The sequence below is a fragment of the Topomyia yanbarensis genome, chromosome 3 (genome assembly GCF_030247195.1).
Source record: "Topomyia yanbarensis strain Yona2022 chromosome 3, ASM3024719v1, whole genome shotgun sequence".
Lineage (NCBI taxonomy): Eukaryota > Metazoa > Arthropoda > Insecta > Diptera > Culicidae > Topomyia > Topomyia yanbarensis.
In genome coordinates this window covers 188,562,688-188,587,585 of record NC_080672.1, presented here as the reverse complement: position 1 = coordinate 188,587,585, position 24,898 = coordinate 188,562,688, and the positions used below count along the sequence as shown (strand labels likewise).

The 24,898-nt window shown below is 39.2% G+C and overlaps 1 protein-coding gene across 3 annotated transcripts in view; it reads right to left on the bottom strand.

Moving 5' to 3' along the window:
- LOC131691081 (uncharacterized) overlaps positions 1-24,454 on the bottom strand; it is a 251,201-nt gene extending 226,747 nt beyond the window's left edge. The window contains exons 1-4 of one of the 3 annotated variants that reach the window (XM_058977269.1): positions 24,243-24,454; positions 24,072-24,140; positions 23,847-23,969; positions 23,441-23,600 (exon numbers count right to left, since the gene is read on the bottom strand). In XM_058977269.1, the coding sequence (XP_058833252.1) occupies positions 23,441-23,600; positions 23,847-23,969; positions 24,072-24,140; positions 24,243-24,339 (449 nt within the window). In that variant the 5' untranslated portion in view covers positions 24,340-24,454. Of the gene's footprint in view, positions 1-23,440; positions 23,693-23,846; positions 23,983-24,071; positions 24,141-24,242 lie in introns of all 3 variants that reach the window. The other 2 variants (XM_058977271.1, XM_058977270.1) reach the window with 2 other exon arrangements.
- Positions 24,455-24,898: the final 444 nt, after the last annotated feature.

Genomic DNA, 24,898 nt, shown 5'->3' with positions numbered 1-24,898 from the left:
TTGACAAGGGCTAGGGCTTCCGGGAATGAGAGTCCGTTGTCAGTTTTGATTTTAACCACCTGGTTCTCTTTTTGATAAATAGGGCATGATTTGTCTATGGCGGAGTGGCTATCTTTGCAGTTAGTGCAATTACTGGGTTTGGTGCATGGGTTTTCGTAACTGGTTTCGTGTTCTGTGCCGCAGTTCAAACATATCTCCTTATACACACATGTTTTACTTCCGTGTCCGAAGCGCCCGCAGCGGAAACACTGCATGAGAGAAGGGTAATATTTCCTCACTCTTACTCTAACCAAGCCTAGGAAGATCGTTTCCGGCAGGTGAGACCCAGCAAATGAGAGTACTAACAGCGGTGTGTTAGTCGGTATACCTTTGGTCACCTTGGTTATTCTTCTAATTTCCACCGCAGAGAGAATTTCTTCAGTGGGAATATTGATTGTGTCCAGGTCATAAATTATTCCCTGGGTTTTATTCAGGTGAGGACGGAGGATCACCTCAACCTGTTGACCGTTGGAGAACTGTTTAATGCTGAGTAATTTTTGGAGTATCCTTTTGGATGTAGTGCGCAGAATGTACTGCGTCCCTCTTGCCTGCTTGGTAGCATGAATGCACTTATTAGGATCAGACCCAATTGCTTCTTTCAGCAGTAGATGTAACAGCAGTGGGTTTGGTAAATTTACACTTTTACCTTAACTGTCCTTCGCCGCACGCAGCAGTAGAGTATGCTGGTCGATCAAATAACCAGAATTCATAAAGGCTAGTATGGAGTGACTAAGCGGTGGGCCCTCCCCTAGGGGGAGACGAATCGCCTTCCATCGCCCACTCTAGTCTGGTTTGCAATCCGCTGTGAAGGGATGCAGTGCAGGTTTACACAGAATAATCAGGGAAAGTCGGGGTTGAACTGTCCGAAGTCTACTAAACTCATTTAAGGTTCGTCACTACACTCTCGTATGGATCACCGGTGGTCCAAACTGTCGTATGATTTAAATCTTCCTCGTTTGGGGTTCGACACTTTAAACGCGTACAAGTCGCTCACGGTTCGCACTTTTGATGGGGGCGCAAGTTTTTTACCAGGTTTAAATTTTCTTGGTGATGGAGGCGCGATCTGTTCACAGATTTAATGTTTTATATTCGGTGGAGGCGCGAGTAGTTTACCTACTTTAAAGTCTGCGCTCCTGATACTTGCCACTGTTATCAGTACACAATTTTTCACAGAAATGTCGTAGTAGCCTTTGGTTTTGGTATATTTCGGTGGGAGGCAGCTCTTTGGCTGCTTGGCCGTCCCTCCGGTTGGCGGGGACCCGCCAGGAAGTGAGATCCGTATCACTGTGTGACGGGATACTACACTCACGTAAAACTATCACTTGGAGTAGGTAGGCTATATATGCTGGATGGCTGGTGCTGAGCCGATAAAGTCCGGGTGGCTGAGCTCGAACGAAAAAATGAACCCGATAGCGTGACCTTGCTTTTTCGGGCAATCGCAGAACTACAGCGATAAGAAAAACACAACCGATCACACCGAGTGATGGATACGATCTGAGGAACAGTTATAGTTAAGTCAGTCCTGTTACGGGTCAGGTGGATAGTTTGGGTAATGGCTGAGGTGGGCCATGCGGACTACCTGCACTCCATTGGAAAAGAAGATGGATGGGCAGGGAGAGTTTGAAAGGTTATTTCATTGTACTGTCAAGTCATCTAATATGTCAATCTGTCAATCATTCTTATGGTGACGTGTTTGTCACGGGTCCTAGCGCGAAAATGACTTAGTGTGTATAAATTCGATTTTGTAACAGTGTGGGCATTTGTATATTTGTGTGTGTTCTAGAATAAACGCGCGGCCAGTGCGTTTCAGATATATAAGCGTCTTTGTTTTTATTGGTCCAACTGAAGGCATGAATCTTGGCTGCTAATAACGAGGGCAGGGACCGCCAGACGTGACCGATTCATTATCGCGCGAGCGGTGGGTTGATGCGTTTGTAAATTTGTAAATGCTAAAACGTTCATTCAATTGCCGGGGTGTTTCAATGTTGGTGAGGTCGCGGGTGTAAGTATGTGTGGATGATTTCAATTGCATGTTCGCGTTTGTGACCAGGTTTGTGTTATCGCGAAGGCTAAGGGCGTTTGTGCGTTGTGGATGAGAAAGATTGTGCGTGTATATGGAGAATATGCAATTGATAGTGTTAGTGAGTGCTAGTATAAATCTACCTTAAGATATAGTAATAAAAGATAACATGGTGAATCAAAAGAAAAAAAAACGATTAATTCCACCTGTCAGTGAGATGAGACATTTCTTACACATATCACTGTTGTATTATTCATTAGTTTGCTGAAAACACTAGATGTGAAATAAACACAGTTTCGAGTTCTGCACGAATCACACTTCGAATAAACTGAATAAATTGAAGAAAAATAATAAAACAAATAAAAATTTAAAACAATTCTGAATAAAAAAAAAAAAATATATATATATATATATATATATATATATATATATATATATATATATATATATATATATATATATATATATATATATATATATATATATATATATATATATATATATATATATATATATATATATATATATATATATATATATATATATATATATATATATATATATATATATATATATATATATATATATATATATATATATATATATATATATATATATATATATATATATATATATATATATATATATATATATATATATATATATATATATATATATATATATATATATATATATATATATTCATAGAATGGATAGGATGATTAATATAAATCAAATTAATAAAATAAATCAAATTAGCTCAAATGAAAATTAGACAATATTAAACAAGTTATGAAATTAAGAGAGTAAATTAAATTGTTTCAAACTAACAAACTACTAAACTAAAATGTGGATGAGAAAGATTGTGCGTGTATATGGAGAATATGCAATTGATAGTGTTAGTGAGTGCTAGTATAAATCTACCTAAAGATATAGTAATAAGAGATAACATGGTGAATCAAAAGAAAAAAAAACGATTAATTCCACCTGTCAGTGAGATGAGACATTTCTTACACATATCACTGTTGTATTATTCATTAGTTTGCTGAAAACACTAGATGTGAAATAAACACAGTTTCGAGTTCTGCACGAATCACACTTCGAATAAACTGAATAAATTGAAAAAAAATAATAAAACAAATAAAAATTTAAAACAATTCTGAATAAATATATATATATATATATATATATATATATATATATATATATATATATATATATATATATATATATATATATATATATATATATATATATATATATATATATATATATATATATATATATATATATATATATATATATATATATATATATATATATATATATATATATATATATATATATATATATATATATATATATATATATATATATATATATATATATATATATATATATATATATATATATATATATATATATATATTCATAGAATGGATAGGATGATTAATATAAATCAAATTAATAAAATAAATCAAATTAGCTCAAATGAAAATTAGACAATATTAAACAAGTTATGAAATTAAGAGAGTAAATTAAATTGTTTCAAACTAACAAACTACTAAACTAAAATAATTGTAACTAATTGGCTAAACCGAATTAATAAAATGAAGAAACTGAATAAAATTTATAAACTGCAAAAAATTAACAGTTTAATAAAATAAATGAACTAAATAATATGAATAAAACTATGATTCCAAAACCGTTTTTCTTTAAAGTGTTAGAGTAAAGAAACACGAAAAACCTGTTTTGATCAAGATAGATGCTTATCTAGCAGTGTGAGAAGCTGCACAATTATTACAAACCGATTTTTAATACCCATCTCCTACAAAATTTTCAATAGTTCTATTTGGTAGAAAAGAGAGCTGAAAGCAGTCTACATTGATAAAATTTGTCAGTTTATTTGAAGACAACGAAAATTTATCTATATATAATTTTTAAGCGATAACTGAAAATATCTCTGGCAGCACTGCTCCAGTGAAATCCAATCAGAACAATTGCAATAACTTCAGATCTACTATTGTAACTATTAGCGCTCAAATAAAAGGTGATAGTCACAATTATTAGTTTTACTTTATAGTGAGAAAATCTTGTCTAACCCCAAAGTTATAGCTATTTGTAAACGTGGTTGTTCATAAATAACAGGGTATGCAGAGGGTTAATAAAATCAATAAAAATGAATAGAATGAATAAAATAAACAAAATGAAGAAAGTGATAAAATGAATAAATGTTGTCTTTTTATATATTTTATCATGTTTTGCCTTTCTCATATAGAAAGGTTATGCAATAGACCGGCAACAATTTTGCCTTTTTTTGGAACAGTGCTAGTTCAAATGGTAATTGGATGCACAGATCATATGCTATGAGCTTTTTCCAATAGCTCTAGTTTACTCACAAGAGGTTTCAAGTTTCTATAGTAATATATATGGAAACTTGGAAATAAAAACTTAAAATTTAATAAAAAAAAATCCATAGTAACTCTGCATACCTTAGAACTTATGGTCGCGTAGCTTATTTTATAACGAACAGCTTTGTTGAAGACTGCATATTGATTGGAGGTTCCCCGATAAAGTTATTTAACTAACCGATTTTTTTTTTGAAAATTCCTTTTCTAAGTATGTGCGAGAAAGAGAGGCAACACATAACTTTATATGACAATATCTTTTTACTGCAAAATCGGATCAATTTGCAGTCTTCGGCAATGTTGATCCTTATACCTTAAGCTATATATCTGCAGATTTTAGGATGCAAAAGATGACACTGGCGTTTTGTCCTGAATTTATTGTTTCTATTGCCTATTTTTCATATATTTTCACATACAAACTTTAAAACTCTTGTGAGTGAACTAGTTTTCGGAAAAAGCTCATTTTTGATAAATGTTATGTGAAGTCAATTACCGTTTGATTTAGCAGTGTTCCGAAAAAAGTCAAAATTGTTGCCGGTCTATTATGCAATCACTCTAAAAATCGTCAACCTAATTCGACTCAGCTCGTCGAGATCGGAAAATGTCTGTGTGTGTATGTGGAAAAAAAATTAAAGGGTTGTGTACAGGACACGACCACGGTGACATTAAAAATTTAGCTTTTTTCAAGAGCGTGCAAATGAATTTTATCTATCACACATATCGACTCACGTTCTTGTTCACTCGCCTGTTTTCATATGTTACAATTTGCTATATGCCCCATTAAAACATAATTTATTGAAGGTCATTTAACGGTAATCTATTATTACAATTAATCAAGTTTCTCACTAGGTGATTGGCATTATTTGGCTGAGCCATCTAGTAAAAATAGGCTGGTCTATCCAGAAAAAATATTCAAAAGAAAAGTTCCATATTGAGAACTGTGATGAGGAAGCCCACGCCCGCCAACGGAAATATACAGATTCTCCATGAAATTTGGAATTTCATTTTCAATAATGTACTAATGAAGTTAAGTAAACAATCTTAAGGTTAAGTATTTCTTGATCGATTAGTGGTTGAACAAATGAAATTATTTGATAAATTACATTGTTATACAACGTTCGCACTACGAGTTAAAACGGGGTTTTATGCTATCTTGGTGACATTTTTCTTGTTGCTAATTATTAAAACGTGTTATAACTCTGTAGTGTAAACATTGTATTATTAAACCAATTCTGCAGCATTTTATGTTGTATAGGTGTTTTATGTGGTAATCGGACTGACATAATTATATCTTCAGTACAGCGGTTTGTTTCATAATTTAAAACAGATTTATTTTAAAATTTAAATTAGTGTACCCAACCGTTCTATTTGTTGTATACTTTAAAACGCAATTAGAACTGTGTTTTAAATACATAGGGCAGGACAGATATTCTGACTGGATAAAGGGAAAACAATTTTAAGTCCAGTAACGCTTAAGACATGGCTTGAATTTGAATCGAAAAAGAACACCCGCTTAAACTGCTGCTGGGACAATAAGTTCTGTTTTAAAATTTTCCGTTGTGTGCAGTACGAAACAAAAGTGTTTGAAATTAGAAAACAAAAAGTTCTGCTGGGAATGTGATTGTTTCCGATGCAATTTCACTCAGATTTTTCACGCAGGGGATACAGGCCGTGTGAATGAAAACCGCGTAAATTTAACAAAACGCGTTAATGAAAACCGCGTAAATTTCAAAATCCGCGTAAAAAAACCTGAGTGTACTCTCCTATATAAAATACTACGCTGCTGAACAGTGCAATAACTACAGAAGCACGTTGTCAGATGCCTTACTGATAAAAAACATATAACCGAAATATGAAAACCAATAGGCTCTTTACCCTACGCAGCTACAAAGCGCCGTAAACATGGATTAACAAGTTACAACGCACACGCATGCATAAAAATAAATATATTTTTTTTTCAAACGCAACACTCTTAAGCAGCACACACTGTATTGAATTAAATCCAAACCACCCCGCCCACCCACTTTGCAAATCATTCTGTGACACCGTGCTGGTACCCGAAAAATCCGCACACGGCCACCGCTGCCGAAAATGCATAGCGTCTACCGCTTATTGTAGTACCCAGACGCTGCAGCCATGATCTTACCCGTTCGACATAAGAACAAAAACTGATTCAAACGGGTACGCGTCACCTCTATTTATAAACTAACCGTATATGGTTTAGTTACTTAGGTGCGAGCAGTGTTGCCACAATTAAATCTGTACCGGGAGTTGAAAAATCTTTTCTATCTGTAGCCTTCTATAGAAAAATCTGTGCCGGATTCTGTACCCAAACAATAACAAGGTTGTTAAAAAAAACATTTTTCTTAAACATAGGTATTTTTCATTCGGAGAAATCAAACCATACATTCTGACTCGGTTGTTTAATTTGATCTGGGATTCCACAAGAAACTAGTTAGAATTCCGGATGAGGTTGACTGGGAAATGTTAATATCAGCTCCAGCTCAGATTCTCGCAGCCACTTTGTTTACAACCAAAGGTGGCTAACAGAGTGGCGGCAAGAAGCTGATATGGGGCTGGTAATATCAATGGGATGCGAGAAGCTTGCTTGCAGGAATTCAAATGGAGCTGGTCAGAGTAAAGCGCGATTCAGACGATACATCAGCTTCCGTCAACGTCAACGGAACGTCACCGTTCCGTCAGGATAAGTTATATACGTTTCTTTTGCGCTCGTTCACACGTGCCGTACGTCAAAACGTTTCGTGCCGTTGATGTTGTGTGTGAATGCCTCCATTTAACTGCATGTAACTTATCCTGACGGAACGGTGACGTTCCGTTGACGTTGACGGAAGCTGATGTATCGTCTGAGTCGTCCTTAAATGTATGCACTTCGAGGAGATTCTCTCGGCTTTCACTTAGATCATCCCTTTGATTTGCTGGAAGCAGATTTCTCGCATATCGCATTCTAATGTTAGCTTCAGTTAAAGCTCAATCAGTAACAGCTTCACTTCAAATTCTTGCCATCAACGCTGCCCAACTCAATGTTTACCTGCTGTTTGCTGGGATGAATCACAGGATTAAATTATTTTAACTTGCTGTCATGTAAAAAAATCTGTACCAATCTGCACTTTTTTACAAAAATCTGTAATCTGTACCGTACAGAATCTGTACCAAAAATGCTTCAAAAATCTGTACCTTTCTAGATAAATCTGTACTTGTGGCATCACTGGGTGCGAGTGTGTGCAAATGCCAACGTTACCGAAAATCGATAGCGCTTATCGCATCGCCCGGAGACGATGTTGCTCGTATGGGATAAGAGCAACAACTGATTTAAACGGACATGCGTTGCTTCTATTTATGACTTTTCGTGTTTTATTGAGCAACTAAGCTGCCCTCTCTTGACGACTGTGTCTGAGAAATCAGCCTCACGAATGGTAATTTTCCCGTTTTTCGTGAACTTTTTAATTTTACCAATTTCCAAAAGTCTACTTTTATTGGGTAGATATTAAATTATTACCAATATTTAAGTTAGGTGTTTCTGAATCGGTTGGTGTATGAATGATTAAAATCCATCTAGTAATATCGGAGTTATAAGAGTGCAAACTTTACATAGTTTCGTTACATGGGAGATAGTTTAGATTTTAGAATGACACCTAGCCCCAGATAGTGGAGTAAGACATTTTTAATGTCAAAAATGTCACCTCTGCTTCTCACAGATGGCTGGGCCGATTTGGTCTCAAATGAAAGGTACAACCTTCCCATCGGCTGCTATTGCATTTTTTGTTGATTGGACTTCTGGTTCCGGAATTACGGGTTGAAGAGTGAGACCACACAGCAAATTCCCATATAAACTGAAATAAAAAATTCTCAAAGGGGAGTAGGGGAAAATTTCCAAATCGAATTTGTATTTTTGATGCCAAATGTCTTTAAAATGAAACGTCGAGATTTGATGTAAGCTCGAAAAAAAAAATTAGCGAAAATTGACTTTTTTGGACTTTGGTACTGTTTGGAAGATTGTTCGGATGTGCGGAAGTTCCCTGAAGCAGCCTCACTCTCGGTGTAGCAGCTCAAAGCTGAAATTATTTTATTTCGTAAATAACTTGATTTAATATATAAATTTAACCTTTACTTACATTAGGTCTTGCCCTATCAAAGTATCCGAAACAATCAATTCCTATCGATCGTAGCAGAACAGGTAGATAAACCGATTGAGGTTTGCTCTAGAGGTAAGTTTTTGAGTAAATTAAACAGGTAAGTATGCAATACACGTGGACACAAGGTAAGTAATTGATGGGTTTATCATCATATCATGGTTTCAGCATGGATCATACCTTTAGCTTACAGGTTAGTTCGTTTACGGACTCTTTTTCCCTCGTACTTCTGTTTGTTACGACAACCGAGTTCTTATCCGTCAAACATTTGCCACAGTGATGGTTCTTGTAGATGCTCGATGTGTTCAAGGGACCCTGTATGCGATAATATACGGTAATTTTACTACATCAGGGAAGGCAAACCTAACCTAAACTAGTAGTAGATGCTCACCGGTTCGGTCACACTTATTGAGGTAATTAGTCTTCCGTATTTTATCAAATTCAATAATTATGCCAACGGGCAAAAGAAATAATAATCAATATAAATGAGCTTTCACTAAGGCTAATAACGTTTAAATAGCAGTTAACTTTTTGGATAATTTGGTTTCTACGCCTTAACCTGCGATGAAGTTAACACTAACTGTTCGCACTGACGTTTCTTGGCCATCCGGTCCAGGGGGTGCCAACCTATATCGTCTTGACATTCCGGTCCGCGGGGGTGCCCATCTGTTCCCTCTATGGCGAGTGCTGCAGTGCTACCAGAACATCCCCCACCCCGTGGATCCTGATGAGGACCTTTGGGTCCTTCACAGAATTCACCATCAGTCACCTCCATAACCGCTAACTTGACCACCGGTCGCTTCAGCTCTCTCCCGCTCGCTGTTCGCACAATCGCCTGACGAATTCTACCATCACTTCCGGCAATAACTTGCTGCACCTTTCCACGTATCCATGTTCGCCTGCTCCCTTCCGCTACGTAAACTAAGTCCCCAATCTGGACCGGTTTACTCTCTTCAAAGCATTTCGATCGTTTGTTCAATGTAGGGAAGTACTCCTTCAGCTAACGGTTCCAAACAGCGTCTGATAAGAACTGTGACCGTTGATAGCTGCTCCTCAACGCTGCGGCCAAGTCGACCGGAGACCTTAATGGGTCATGGGTGCCGGACGAACTTCCGAGAATGAAGTGGTTCGGCGTGATTGCTTCGCCATTTGCTGACTCTTGTGGCATGTACGTAAGTGGCCGGGAGTTGATGAAACATTCCGTCTCGGCCAATACCGTTAGCAATATTTCATCGTTCAGCTTTCGCCCGTCGTCGAGCGCCCTCATAGCTTCTTTGACACTCCTCACCATTCGTTCCCACACGCCACCCAGTGCATCAGTAAACGTGTTTGCGCACTCGTTGTTGAAATTTTTAATCTGCTCGACCAGCATATTGCTTGCTCCGATAAAATTGGTGACGTTATCCGAGCATATCTCCACCGGCGAGCCTTTTCTGCGAATAAACCTCCTCACGGCCATGATGCACGAGTCTGTTGAGAGACTGTGGGCCACTTCCAGATGGACAGCTCGCGTGACCAAACACGTAAAAACGGCTACGTATCTTTTATCCTTCCGACGTCCAACTGACACTTCAAGTGGTCCTAAGTAGTCCACACCCACATAACAGAACGACCGCACAAATGGTGTCAAACGTGATTCGGGAAGAGGAGCCATTCGCGGGTACTGCGGACGGCACTGTGTTATCTTGCAGTGCTGGCATCCTCTCTTCACCTTACTCACTGTCGCTCGCAAGTTGGAGATGTGGAATCGCTGACGAACTTCGTTTACTACTGTCTCACGATTAGCGTGGCCGTACCGGCTGTGGTAATCGTTCAACAACAAAATGGTAATTAGATGACTTTTCGGTAATATTACCGGGAAACGGGAGTCGAACGAAGCGTAACTTGCATTGGCCGTCCTGCCCTCAACTCTGATAACACCGAACTGATCGGCAAAGGGAGATAACTTGTACAATGGGCTAGATTTTTCGAGATTCAGCCATTTGGATGGTTGTGGTTCATCTCGGTTGTGCACCAGAGTCCTGGTTTCGTCCGGATAGAAGTCATTCTGTGCTACTCGCCATAGGTACTGTTCGGCCATTAGGTACTCGCACTGGCGCAATGGAACGATTTCAGCGGAGATCGATCGCCGTAATATCCAAGATTGACTTTTGCTAGCCTTGATGACCTCAATAGAAAGCCCCTTGATTTTCCGGCGACAGTTCGATACAAACCGATACACCAGTGCCACGGTTCGAAGCAATACGTTCCACTTTGAGAATCGCCCAACAACATTAATTCCTCTGTGGTCTCCTTTATTTGCTTCTGTTTCGGCCAGTTCTTGTCATGGTAAAGAAACGATTTGCTACCATTGAGCCACCTTCCGTCCGAATCGGATGCAGTGTCCTTACCCCACTTCGTCAAACAGTCAGCTAAGTTCTCCTTCGAAGGCACATGTCGCCAGTTCACCGGTTCGGTCAAGGACAAAATTTCTCCAACTCGATACGCTACAAATTGTTTATAGTTTCGATGTGCCGAACGAATCCAGGCCAGAACCACTTCGGAGTCAGTGTGCATGTACTTTTCTTCGATTTGCAGTGTATGGTTGTCGCAAACAGTATGCATCATTCTTGCCCCCAAAAGGGCTGCCTGAAGTTCTATCCGCGGAATGGATTGGTACTTAACAGGGGCTACTTTGCTTCGAGCCATAACTAGCGCTACTCGTACTTCTTGGTTTATCACGACACGGAAATATGCGGCACAACCGTATCCTAATTCGCTTGCATCGGTGAAGATGTGCAACTGAAACGACTCGTAGGAACTGGAATGAACATTGCCAAAATAACACCGAGGTATCTCCAAACTATTGATACTGGGAAGCAGATTAATCCATCTTCGCCACTTTCCGTTCTCTTTATCGCCTACTTTGGCGTCCCAGCCAAAGTTGAGCCGCCAGAGATCTTGGATCAACATTCGTCCATGAATTAAAAACGGTTCAAGCAACCCTAACGGGTCAAAGAGACTCATGATTATGCGCAGAGCAATCCGCTTAGTCGGCCGCTGGCTTTCCAGTGGAGTCAGATCACTGTGCCAGGTAGTCGAAAATACAAAGGTATCCTTTTCTGGACCCACGCTATCCCAAGAATTCGTTGTTGTTTCTCCTCATTGCTGCAATCAATAGAAAGCAGCTTCTGCTCGGACGCGTCACCCAGACATCGCAAAACTTCGGTACTATTGCTGACCCAATTGCGCATGTTAAATCCTCCTCTCGAATGGATCAGTTGCACTTGTCGCGCACGTTCCAGGGCTTCTTCTGGAGTGTCGGTACTGTCAAAATAGTCGTCCATGTACGTTTTTTCCTTGATCGCTGCCGCCGCCTCTGGAAACTCCGACGCGCTTTCGTCTGCATTTCGATGCATTACATATTGCGCCGAACATGGCGAGCAAGTAGCACCAAACGTTGCAACGTCCATGATGTAAACGTCTGGAGGTTGACTCACATTGAAACGAAACAAGAATCGTTGTGAATGAGTATCTTCAGGCTTTATCCGAATTTGATGAAACATTTTCTCGATGTCACCCCCGAAACCAATGCGTTTTTCGCGAAACTTGCAGATGACAACCGGTAGCAATACAAGTAAATCTGGTCCTTTTAACAGTTGAGAGTTCAGCGACACTCCATCAACCTTTGCGGCTGCATCCCACACAAGCCGTCTTTTGTGTGGTTTTCTTGGGTGAGCTACCACGTTAAGCGGCAGATACCACACTCGGTTGTGGTTGGCCGTGCTTAACTCTTCTTGCGTCGCTTTGTGAGCGTAGTTGTTCTCGATGTATTCGCGAATTTGCTGGTCTACGTTACGGCGCAGTTCTGGGTCTTTCGCCAGTTTGGACTCTTGGTTCTTGAGTCTCTTCGTCGCCATCGACAGACTGTCCGGGAAGCATGTTTCATCGTCCTTCCATAGCAGTCCGGTAATGAATCTTCCATTCCTGCGGATCGTGGTTCTTTTCAAAATTTTTCTGGCTCTTGTGACTTCCGTCGACTCTGGCAACGAAACCGGTGCGATTCCGGCATCTTCCAGGATAAATTGTTGACGGATCATTTCGTCCAGCTCATGCTCATGTTTGGAATTATGACTGTGATGTCCCAGGAACATACATGAGTCATTTCTTTCTCCGCACGGTCCATAGATAGTCCAGCCAAGAGCATTCTTTACGGCAATTGGCTCGCCAGGTTGTCCTACACGGCTTTCGACAGGTGCAAACAGATCAATATTACGCAAACCTATTAGTATTTTTGGTTCCGCGTCCTGAAACGACATCACGGGGACGTCCTTAAGGTGTTTGAATTGCTTGGTTATTTCATTTAGCCGCAAGCTTTGCTTCGGTAAATTTAATGCACCAACTGTGCGCACGGCTAAAAGCTTGTGCCGCTCAACTCCTCCTCTGGCTGAAATCATTAAGTCGACTCGCTCTGACGAACTCTCTTTGCGAATCACGTTCGAAGTCCACATCAACTCCAACGGCTCTAGAACACCCACAGCTCCGAGACTGCGTGTCACACTGGAATCGACCAGAGTACCCTCGTCGAGGAACGTAAAGGTGTCAACGCGTCTCAAACCGTTGAACAACGTGATTGGTACAACACGGAATAGGACGTTCGCCATCGAAATCTGATGCGCCTTACAGCCAGCTTTCACCACAATCTCTGCTTCTTCGCGGTGTAGCAATGGATGATGCCGCCCACGGCAATTCCCAATATTGCAGTAAAACCTTGATTTGCACGGCCAGTTACCGTGGTCGAAAAGGCACACACCGCAAAGCCTGTTTTCTTCCACCATTCTCAAACGCGCTGCAAGGCTCATTTGCTTGAACTCATCGCAGTTGCGTACTCGATGGTCCAGCTTCGAGCAAATCGGGCATGGCTTCCGGGGTGGAGAATTATCCATACCGAAACTACCGTCGTGTGTGTGGATGTGAGCCTTTTGGTTCAGTTTCACTCTATCGAAGTAACCACTCTCATTCTTTGTATGTACGAGTGTTGTGACCTCGCTAGCATCTACCACCAATCTATCCATGAATTCGCCGAACTCCTTCAGTGGCGGAGTACTGTACGTCCGCCTGTACCGGACCCAATCGAGCTTGATCGCGGCCGGCAATTTATCCACCAGTTCTTCTAGCAGCGTCGGATTTGTCAGGTGCCCTCGTAGGTTTGCCGCTTCGAGATGGTCACATAATTGTTGAACTGCCATTCCAAAATTGATAAGGCTGTCTAGTCGCTCTGGCTTCGGCGCTTCCAAGCGTCGAACTTTCCCAAGCAAATTTTTCACAAGTAATTACGACCTTCCGTACAACCTCCGGAGGGTTTTTATTATCGATGTCACAGCCTGCGGGAACATCAGCTTAGTCACCACCGCATCTCGTGCCGGACCCTTGAGGCATTCCCTTAGTCGAATGACGTTTTCGACCGGCGCGAATCCACACGCAGTGTTTGAATCTAGGTAGCTGCTATAAAATATGGGCCACTCTTCGGGGTCACCGGAAAACGTCGGCAGTTTTTTCGGCCAAAGTTGTCTCGCAGCAATCTGGTTTGTACTCAACGGCGTACAAGGTGATTCGATTTCTTCATGATTGGGAGTCCCATATCCTAAAGGGATTTTCCCTTTTTTACCCGCCGCCTTTTTTGCTTGAACCTCCGGAAGTTTAGCCACCGAAGTTTGTTTTGGCGCTTCCTGTTCATACCCGAGTTCTCCGTCATTGTCTACTGATTCATCAGCCGAGCTATTTTCATTTTCTACTACCTTTTTGATCGAGTTGTGTTGCTCGGGATCGCTACGTGACTGTTGGTCTTTCAGCCATCTGCGCGTGAATGATCTTCCGCTATGGGACGTTCGCATGGAGAAGGCTTCGTTATCAGCAAGTTGTTCTTCCAGATCATGTTTCTCTTCCAAGAACTCTTCCAGCATCTCTAGTCGTCTCGTGATTATGGCATTTTCCTGCTCTTCCAGCTCTTTTTCCCTCCGCAGGCGTTCCCGTGCTTTCTCCAGCTCTCGCTGCTGGCTTTCCAGTTTTTGCTCTTCCAGTTTCTGTTTCTCCTTCAGTCGCAGCAGTGCCTTCTGCACTAAAGCTCGAGAACTGGATGTTCCATCCAAAGTTCCAGCTTGTTTAAGTTTTTCTGAGCGCTTCTTCGACTCGTTGTTGTCCGAAGTTGCACCGTCCTTTACCAAGTCCGACTTCGAATGTTTAGAAGGAAGTGGAGGGCAAGTCGAACAATGCCACGGACGATTCTCCACTCCTGGCGAAACATTTGCGCAGCTCAGGTGGTACCAACCTAGACATGCGTCACACTCAACCATGTTGTCAATTGAATTTGACCTTTCGCATTTCTTGCAGTCGAATCCTTCTTCTTCCTGCGACATCGTTGGATATAATCTTTGAGGATGTTTGGAAGATTGTTCGGATGTGCGGAAGTTCCCTGAAGCAGCCTCACTCTCGGTGTAGCAGCTCAAAGCTGAAATTATTTTATTTCGTAAATAACTTGATTTAGTATATAAATTTAACCTTTACTTACATTAGGTCTTGCCCTATCAAAGTATCCGAAACAATCAATTCCTATCGATCGTAGCAGAACAGGTAGATAAACCGATTGAGGTTTGCTCTAGAGGTAAGTTTTTGAGTAAATTAAACAGGTAAGTATGCAATACACGTGGACACAAGGTAAGTAATTGATGGGTTTATCATCATATCATGGTTTCAGCATGGATCATACCTTTAGCTTACAGGTTAGTTCGTTTACGGACTCTTTTTCCCTCGTACTTCTGTTTGGTACGACAACCGAGTTCTTATCCGTCAAACATTTGCCACAGTGATGGCTCTTGTAGATGCTCGATGTGGTCAAGGGACCCTGTATGCGATAATATACGGTAATTTTACTACATCAGGGAAGGCAAACCTAACCTAAACTAGTAGTAGATGCTCACCGGTTCGGTCACGCTTATTGAGGTAATTAGTCTTCCGTATTTTATCAAATTCAATAATTATGCCAACGGGCAAAAGAAATAATAATCAATATAAATGAGCTTTCACTAAGGCTAATAACGTTTAAATAGCAGCTAACTTTTTTGATAATTTGGTTTCTACTACTTAACCTGCGATGACGTTAACACTAACTGTTCGCACTGACGTTTCTTGGCCATCCGGTCCAGGGGGTGCCAACCTATATCGTCTTGACATTCCGGTCCGCGGGGGTGCCCATCTGTTCCCTCTATGGCGAGTGCTGCAGTGCTACCAGAACAGGTACCTTTTTGCCTTTCTCATATAGAAAGGTTATGCAATCACTCTAAAAATCGTCAACCTAATCCCAACCGATTTCTTTTGACTTTTTTAGGCGTAGGTAGGAGTATCCAGTGAGGGGTTGCTACTTTAAAATTGAAACTAGTTTAAAATTTCTTAACAAGTTGAAAATTTTCGGCAGTGTCCGGACCCCCCGGATCCTCTTCCTTGATCCGCCGTTAGTTTTAAGCGATGTTTCAGTGTCGACACATAGCATCTCAAGATCGTGGCTGTCGGTCAATTGTATTTATGTGCAAATCGTACTGAATATGTAATATACATTTCCACCGTTGTATTGAACATAACCAGCCATGGAATCGTAGTTTTGGCAAATGAGAAAGGCACAATTGCACCACTAGGTGGATTAAAACAGGTTTTTTCATTTTGTTTGCTTTTTAACAATAAAATGATTGAAATGGAAAAAATCAGCGATATTAAAAAATAATAGAATTAATATAATAAATTGAATTATGTCCAATTAATGTTCTAGATGAAATATATAAAATGAATGACTGAACAACCTTAGTCAGATTATTAAAGTGAATAAAATATGTGAACCTGAAAATTGCATAACACGAAAAAAGCGAAAAAATATATAAAATGAATGATATGAATAAGATGCATGATATAATAAACTGATCGGAATGCATACAAAGAATGAAATTAATACAATAGATAAAATGAGGTCAAATAAATCCCTCGGCATGATACTGTACCTTGATGTGGTCCGGGGGCTTTTCCACCAAAGCAGTATTACAGTGATTATATCACATAAACTTGGGATACGATTATTTTCTTTTTAGTTAAGCTACATTGTGATCAATTTTAGTACTTAACTTGGCGACCTTTATTATCCACTGCCATGGTCAAATAATATACAATGTGGGTTTAGGGCCCAATTCTCTCTGCAGGCACCTCATTCCAAACGTACAAACGTGGCCTACGCGATAACACAAACCTGGTCACAAATACGAACGCCCGCGATCTCGCCAATATTCAAACACCCCGATTGATTAGGTGAACGTTGGAACCTAAGAACCTAAGCTCGCGCAATCATGAATCGGTCACGTCCGGAAGTCTCCGCCCTTGATCATAGCAGCCCAAATTCATGCCTTTAGTTGGACCAATAGAAATAAAAACTAGACAAGACGTCCATGTGCGATCGTTGAAGAATGCGCGAACATGCGAATGGCCACACGCTTATAAAAATAATGTGTCCACGCGAAGTTACATACTAGCACACGCGACAAAAACGTCCACATACAAACGCTCGAGTCCCTCTCGATCATCCACGCACGACTACACCCACGATCTCGTAAAAAGTATAACACCCTGGTGAATTAGTGAATGGTTTAGCACTTATAAATTAACAATCCCGGTCTCAAGAGTGAACCTCCAAATGCCCGTGTTCGCGCGAAACTACATAAAAATCGAATGCAAAGTCACATACACGTGATAAAAAAAATAACAAAATGATTGAGCCCTTCGCGACCATCCACGCAACCTATACTCGCGCTCTTCCAGACATTATAACATCCCGGTGATAATATGAACGTCTCGGCACTTGTAATCACTCAAACGCAGTCTCAAGCGTGAACCTACAGTCCCCCGCACTCGCGCATTCATGAATCGTTCGCGTCCGGAAGTCTCTATCCCCGATTCCAGAAGTCTAGGTCCATGCCTTAATTAAATCAATTAGCTCTACAGTTCCAGTAGGACAACTCTCGAAAAAAATCGGCATATTATTAATACTCAATAACAATACTAACTCTTCCCTTTATTTTATTTTTTTATTTATTTTCGGTCTCATGCGTTATTTTCTTGTGATGACCTTTTTGAGCTCATACATTCAAGAAGAGCAACATTGCTGCCAACAATGATTCTTCTCTGCCATCGGACGTCGCCAGGTTTTAAAACAATGGATATGTATTCTCATACTCGATGGTATCAGATAAGTAGGAACGATCAACAAACTGCAAGTAGTATATTACACATTTCTTGTTTTGAAGTATAAAATATTCGTATTAAAATATTATTTACAGGCTCCACACATATCTCAACACACACAAATACACAAATGCTTGACAGGTGACTGGGCCAAGTGCATTCACTCGTAGGATCTATCATTTCGATGATCGCCTCGATTCTACGAAACCAGTGCACAAGTAAGCTGACATAAGCTAGTCTCATCTGGTGAATGCATGTAACCTGGAAACCCCAGACACGACAGGACGAGACGGACAGACTGGACTCGACGGGGCCTAGTTCAGAGTTTTTGAGCATTCTTCAATGCACGGTTATTGACCTAAAAAAAGAAGCATTCGGCATGTTATTTTTCCTTTTATTACTGTATCTTGAGTTGGGTTCATACTGATATTCACTAGCACAGTCAATTGCATATTCTCCCATATGCATTCACATCCAAAACGTGCAAACGCCCCTAACTTTCGCGATAACACAAACCTGGTCAAAAACGCGAACTTACATTACAATTTCAATCATCCACACACACCTACGCTCGCAATTTCGCCAACACCCCTTTACTTAAGTGAACTTTTCAGCACCTATAACTTTACAACCGCGGTCTCAAGCATTAACCCACCACTCGCGCGATCATAGACCGGCTACGTTCGGAATTCTCTACTCTCGATCAGCCTAGACTCATGCCTTCAGTTGGACCGATCGGGAATGATGCTCATATTCACTAGACAACACGTTTCTCTACCATACACTGAAAATTAATTATTAGATTCACGGTCCGCGCGCGATCGTTCGAGAATACACGTGAATGTGCAAATGGCAACACGGATCTAAAACCGGATTTATGCACGCAAAGTTGGAGACACGCTGGCATTCATATGCTCGAGCCTTTAGCGATCACACTATTACACAATGAGTAAACGCCCACGCTAACCCAGACAGATATGCACTCCTGGACTCGAACGCTAAAAACCACACCTTCCACGCATACACCACCCAGGACTGAACATTAGATTCATACATACAAAGCAACAAGTAATAATTACAGGTATTCGTCTGGCAACCGGGGGAAGTACATCTCAAACGCAGAACTTATCATTTCAATGATGGCCTTGGATCTGCGTTGCCTGTGTTCAAGGCACCATAGCTTTGTTTGATACAATCTTATCATGTCACTTGGATGAGAACCCCACCATGATCCAGTTATTGTTCGCAGAAAATTTATCCTTTGTTGGCATTTCGTTATTAGATACCTAATGTGGCCTCCCCATGTGCCTTTAGAATCGAACCTAGGCACCATAGCTTTGTCCGTCAGGTCAAGGATGTATGAAACCCGCTAGCCACCACCCTCGGCCCTAGCTGCCCACAAAGGGATAAAAAAAAGATAAAATGAGGTCAAATAAATAAAATGAATCAAAAGAATGCTAAATGAAAAAAAAAATCATTAAAATGAAATGATCATATATTTGAAATAAGTCAAATATTCAAAATGAAAAAAATAAACAAAACGAATATAATCCTTGAAATGAACGATCTGGAAAAAATGAGTTCTTAGAATAAAATTTAAAAAAGTTAGTCAAATGAAGTAAATGAATAAAACTAATTTCACGAATCCCAATACCATGGTTTTAGAATATGCTAAAGTGTTTGTGAAGATCCCATTGCAAAGAGTACCTTTTCGTTCTTCTTTTCTTGACGGCGCGGCGTTTTTTAAGATTATCTGGTGTTTCTACTTTACTGATGGGCCTTAATTAGTCATCAGGAAATCCAGAAATCAGGAATTTGTCTTAGAATTAAAAGATGTCTTTTTGGTCACAGATATCTGAAAAATCATTTTTGTACAGAATAGAATTTTCAGGTCCAGTATTTCAACGCGTAATTGTAAACTGAGATAAGGCCACCTGTAAATAGTATTTATTTGCATTGAAGGATATAGAAAAGAGTGTCAAGTTTCAAGGTAATGTTGGCAATGATATTATTGTCGATAGCACAAAAACCGTACATTCAGTCGATTACAATGCAGTCTCTTTCTACTTGTTTCTTTTTTACTTGCGAATTGTTTCGTTCGGAATTCTCGTTATGGAGATATGGATTTATGAGTCGTATACAAAACAATACCATGATAAAGGAATAGTTCAAACTACCTAAAAATAGATAACGAGAGAAATTTGGCCCGATTGATGAGAGGGAGAGGTGACGATCTGCTTATTGGAGACATTGGGGATCGATGGGTCAATTGGGAGGAATTGGAGGCTGCGGCGGTGATCACGATACTGTTGGGAATATGTGATGACATCATCACAGTTCCTCGATGGCGGAGTGGTTAACACATCCAACTAGACACTGGGCGAACGCAGGTTCGATTCCTGCTTGAGGACATATCTTTTCTCAGTGTTTCCAATAAAAAGGTGAATTTTCACCGTTTCTTCATTCTCGGAACGGTGGTCATTCTTTCTGCCTGTTTTCCAGAGGACACGTTCATAAAAATCCTTGAAAAAGGAAAAAAACCAAAGACTCACGTCAAAACAAGGAATGTACAAAATAAGTATTTAATATTTTATCTTAATCGAAAAGCCAGTGGCCATTGAAAGTGTCCCTGGCCTGCTTTTGAGACACGAACATTCTTGAAATTACAAGTCGTATTTTTTCGCAAATAAATATGCTTTTAGTCACGTTGATCATGAAAAATGTACAATTTAAAGTCAGTTGTAGTTACACAGTAAAGTGTATGGCATAAAATCAGTGAGATCTACTATCTGTCCAATGCATAAACTGTGATTGTAATTCTCGCTAATTTACGTGTAGAATATGGAGCACTCAAACGAAACGTCTATTGAATTGTCCAATGCCTGTACTAATTCTGGCAATAAAGCTTCAATTGAAGCGTTCTCATAGTTCGATAGTTCAGGGGTATTTAAGCGCCATTTTTCCCGGATTTAATTTGTGGATATTTTTGGAATATGATCCGAAATTTTTCATAAAAGTGCATTCCAATAGAATGAATCTGCATTTTCAATAATATCAACCCAAAACAGGTGTTCTCAATTTTCAAATGACACATTTTAGCATATGTTTCATTCAAAATTCAGTAGAGATACGAAAAGTTACGATAAAATGCCCGTACGATGTCTCTTTTAAACATTTTTGTCTTGAAACAACCATATTACCCAATTTGAAATACCCAAGGATTTCCGTAATTATAGTATATTCAAACGCTCAGTATAGAATTGAATTAAATAAGAGTTGATCAATTCTTCGGTTTTGGTCATATGACTCTCTTTAGTGCAACGTTTCGGAGAATAGCCCCTCATTTTCAGAGGAAAGCAGGGTTTGAACATAAATTAGTTATAGTTTTCTCATAATACAAATATTTTGCAAATTTTGCCAGGACCACATATATTTTCTTTTTCAAGTAGAATGTAATATTTAGTTTGCTTCCGCAAGTGTCTGTGTTCTACACTAAAATGGAAAACTATTTACAGGGAAACGGAAGACAAAATTAGGTTTGTTTTCTTTAACCTGAACAAATACGTCGCAAGACTAAATTGGCTTGGATACTAACAAATATTTCAGATAGGTTGAACACACATCTTAGAAATGGATTAGGAAATATCAGGGTAGATCTGAGTCGTAACAGTTGCCACGGACACGATTGGTTGATGGTTAGTGCTGTGACATTATTTTTGTGTATAGGGCGATTCCTTACATCTTTATTATATGCTACTGATAATTTTTGCGCCATAATTAGTAAAACATAAATCTTAAAGAAGATAAACTTTCACTAGAATTTTGTTATTCAAAAACACAATTGCTCTCGGTGATACTACGAGTATAATATGAATATGAATTATGTTAGAAATCTATTTTCTCACTACTAAGTGGATTACTTGGTGATCTGTGCATTCATATACCATCCAACGTCTATCTGATGACGCCTTAACCCAACGGATAAATACATCAACTCCAGACAAATTTTCACGAATTCCTTGAATAACGTAGATGTGTTTTCATACCCCGATATTCAAAATAGGTTTTGCCCCTAAAACACCCGTGAAGCAATACTCTGTATCTAACGATCTCATTTTTAGTTCGTGGAAATTGGTAAGCGAGGAATAAAAATACAAAATGTTTAATATCTCCGCCGTTCGTGAACGGATTTTGAGTCTATAGCTTGTTCGAAAAGTATTTTTATAAGCATTCTAATAAGGTGCACATAACACGTCAAACGAAGGTTACTCTACGAGTTTTGACAAAATTTTCCATATCTCATAAAGTAAACAACATATCGAATAACAAAAAAATAGTGTAAAATGGCAACGTTAGGCCTTTCATTTGAAACTAATATCGTTAAGATCGGTTTAGCGGTTGCTGAGATAATTACATGGTATTAGTGCACATAAATACATACCATCACACACACACAAACACATACAGGCATTGTCCCAATTTGTCGAGCTTAGTCGATTGGAATATGAGACTCGGCCCTCCGGGCCTCGGAAAAAGTTTTCAAAGTTTGAGCGAATCCTATACATTTCTTTTGTAAGAAATGTAAAAATATGATAAAAGATTAAGTAGAAGTGTAAAAGACTCATATTTTTTGGTATGCATGAGTAGTGGAAAAGTAGCATACCTAATAGAAGTAAAACAAAAACAGACCAATGAAGTAGAAAAAAGAACGAAAGGGATGTATTTAAAGTTGCTTATATTTGGAAACATAGCCACTTTATTTGACGGTTTGGTTCGTGTGGATGATGGTTTTTCAAGATTACTAGGCAGATTTAAAACATTTATATGGTCCCAATACTTTGGAAAGGTCACCTAAATTTTAAATTTAATATATTGTGCAATTGAATGATGTTTACTTTGGATATGGGTTTAAATTGGTATAATCCCAATACTTTGGCTAATTAACTTAAGTTTTGAAACATTGTGCAAATTGAATATTTAATTTCGATTATGTGTAATGAACCAACAACCATAGGATACTGCATCAGTCTGGATCTAGTTGGATTGACAGCAAAACTAATTCAATCTACCAGTCGTCAGGGTATATCTTCGCTTCTATCCACCACCTGAAGCAGGCGCCATGTTGCTACTAAATTCTGTGGACCACCAGAATCCAAGGCCTCTAAGCTACAAATCTCTAAGAATAAAGAATTTTAGTCTGGAGTCCACCGACAAGCCCACAGATTTTCATATTTTGACTTAACTGATTATAAAAGAAATTAGAAAAGGCATCTGTTAAGCTATTTTTGATACTGAACTTAATAATCAATAATTTATTAAACTTATACAAAATTTGAGCATTTTGGTAAAATCAAATGATTTTCATCAAAACATCATTATAATTAAAAAGGCGTAGTTATCGAATCTCTCGACCCTAAGCGGTTAAAAGCGCTAACAGGTGTTTTGCGCTAGCACATGATGTACAATATACATACTAGATGTCCTTTAAAGGTCAACTCCCAGCAAATATAACCTTCTAGTAAGTATATATTTGATACTTGAGTAGGCAAGGTATATGGTGTACTTACCTAACTGTGCAGGTATTGAGAGACTCTGCTTGAGCCAATGCGATTGCTTCTTCGTATGGCGGGGGGGCTTCTCCTCTAGCGAAATAGTTTCCTGGCGGTTTCCAAAGCTGATAATGTGTTCCGTGATCATAAGGATAATCCATATTCAGCGATCCTGAACCTATATAGCCGATGTTGCCACCGATGTAACCGATATTTCCCATATTTCTTTGATCATCAATCGCCTGACGTACTTCTCTAACTTGTGTTTTCCTTTGTCGCAGTCGATTGATGAGGAAAAAAAGCAAGGTTAATGAAAGTGTTGCGGTTACACCACTAGCAACCAGTCACATTCCAAAATCATAATTTTTTTCTGATGTGTTCCCTAGAGTATCGTCTAGGCAAATAAATTCACAGCAAGAGTTACCAATCTGAAACGATTTACAGTCGTGAGGAGGAGTGCATAACACTGCTTTGCATGCTTTAGGATGGCCATTATCGCACAGACATAATCGACAAGCATCAGAACCTGGAGGAACGTAATGAGCATCTGAAAAAATAATCTATTTCAATCATATGTACTGATATGTAAGTTAATATGATTGAAGTATTTGTCTAGCATTGATAAATTACAATAAACAAATGTACATACCTTGTTCTACTTTTTTGCCATTAACATCACGACATTCTCCAGGCAAGGCAACAACATTCCCATACGCTCCTTTATCGGAAACAGATTTCAAAAATATTATTTACTGTTTTAAGTACTTTGCTCGAATAAGAAAACATTTCTAACTACTATATTATTCAAACACATCTATACCTTCAGCCATATCTAGAAAACCAAAAATCCAAATGCATTGCGTTAGCCATACACTAAAACTTTGCAGGTTCTCTATTCGTTTTCCAACTTGATACATAATTTTAATAACAGTTACTTATGATACGAGGGAAATTGGGTTTTCTGTCACAATAATCGAAGATTGGATTGAAAAGTTTCACTCAATGGTTCATTCATTTGTCCATGAACAAAAATTGCACGCGCTTGCGTATTAGGGTGCTAATACACGGAGAACTTGCATTACCACACTCAAAAAATTAATCACTTTGACTGTATGTGAATTTTCAGGTAGATGGATATTTTCCATCTTTCAACAGACTTTACGTGATCACTATAAATGACATTTGCCAATACTGTACAGAGCCTAAAATTCTCAAACCTATTCAATGAACGACGAAATTCAGAGAATTCATTTTCGTCCTTTCCCTGCCTCTTTCGTCGCTAACTGCATGAAAAAATAAAACAATAAAGGCGATGTCCCCTCCTCTCTCGATTCTATAGGGCCCCTTACACGAGGCGCTAGTAGTGTCATTACTGAGCAGTAATGTCACTTTTAATGAACGTGTAAGGCGAGTAATGACGGAATTTCCATACAATTTCAGTAATGTCATTACTTAGTAATGACACTTTTATTGTGC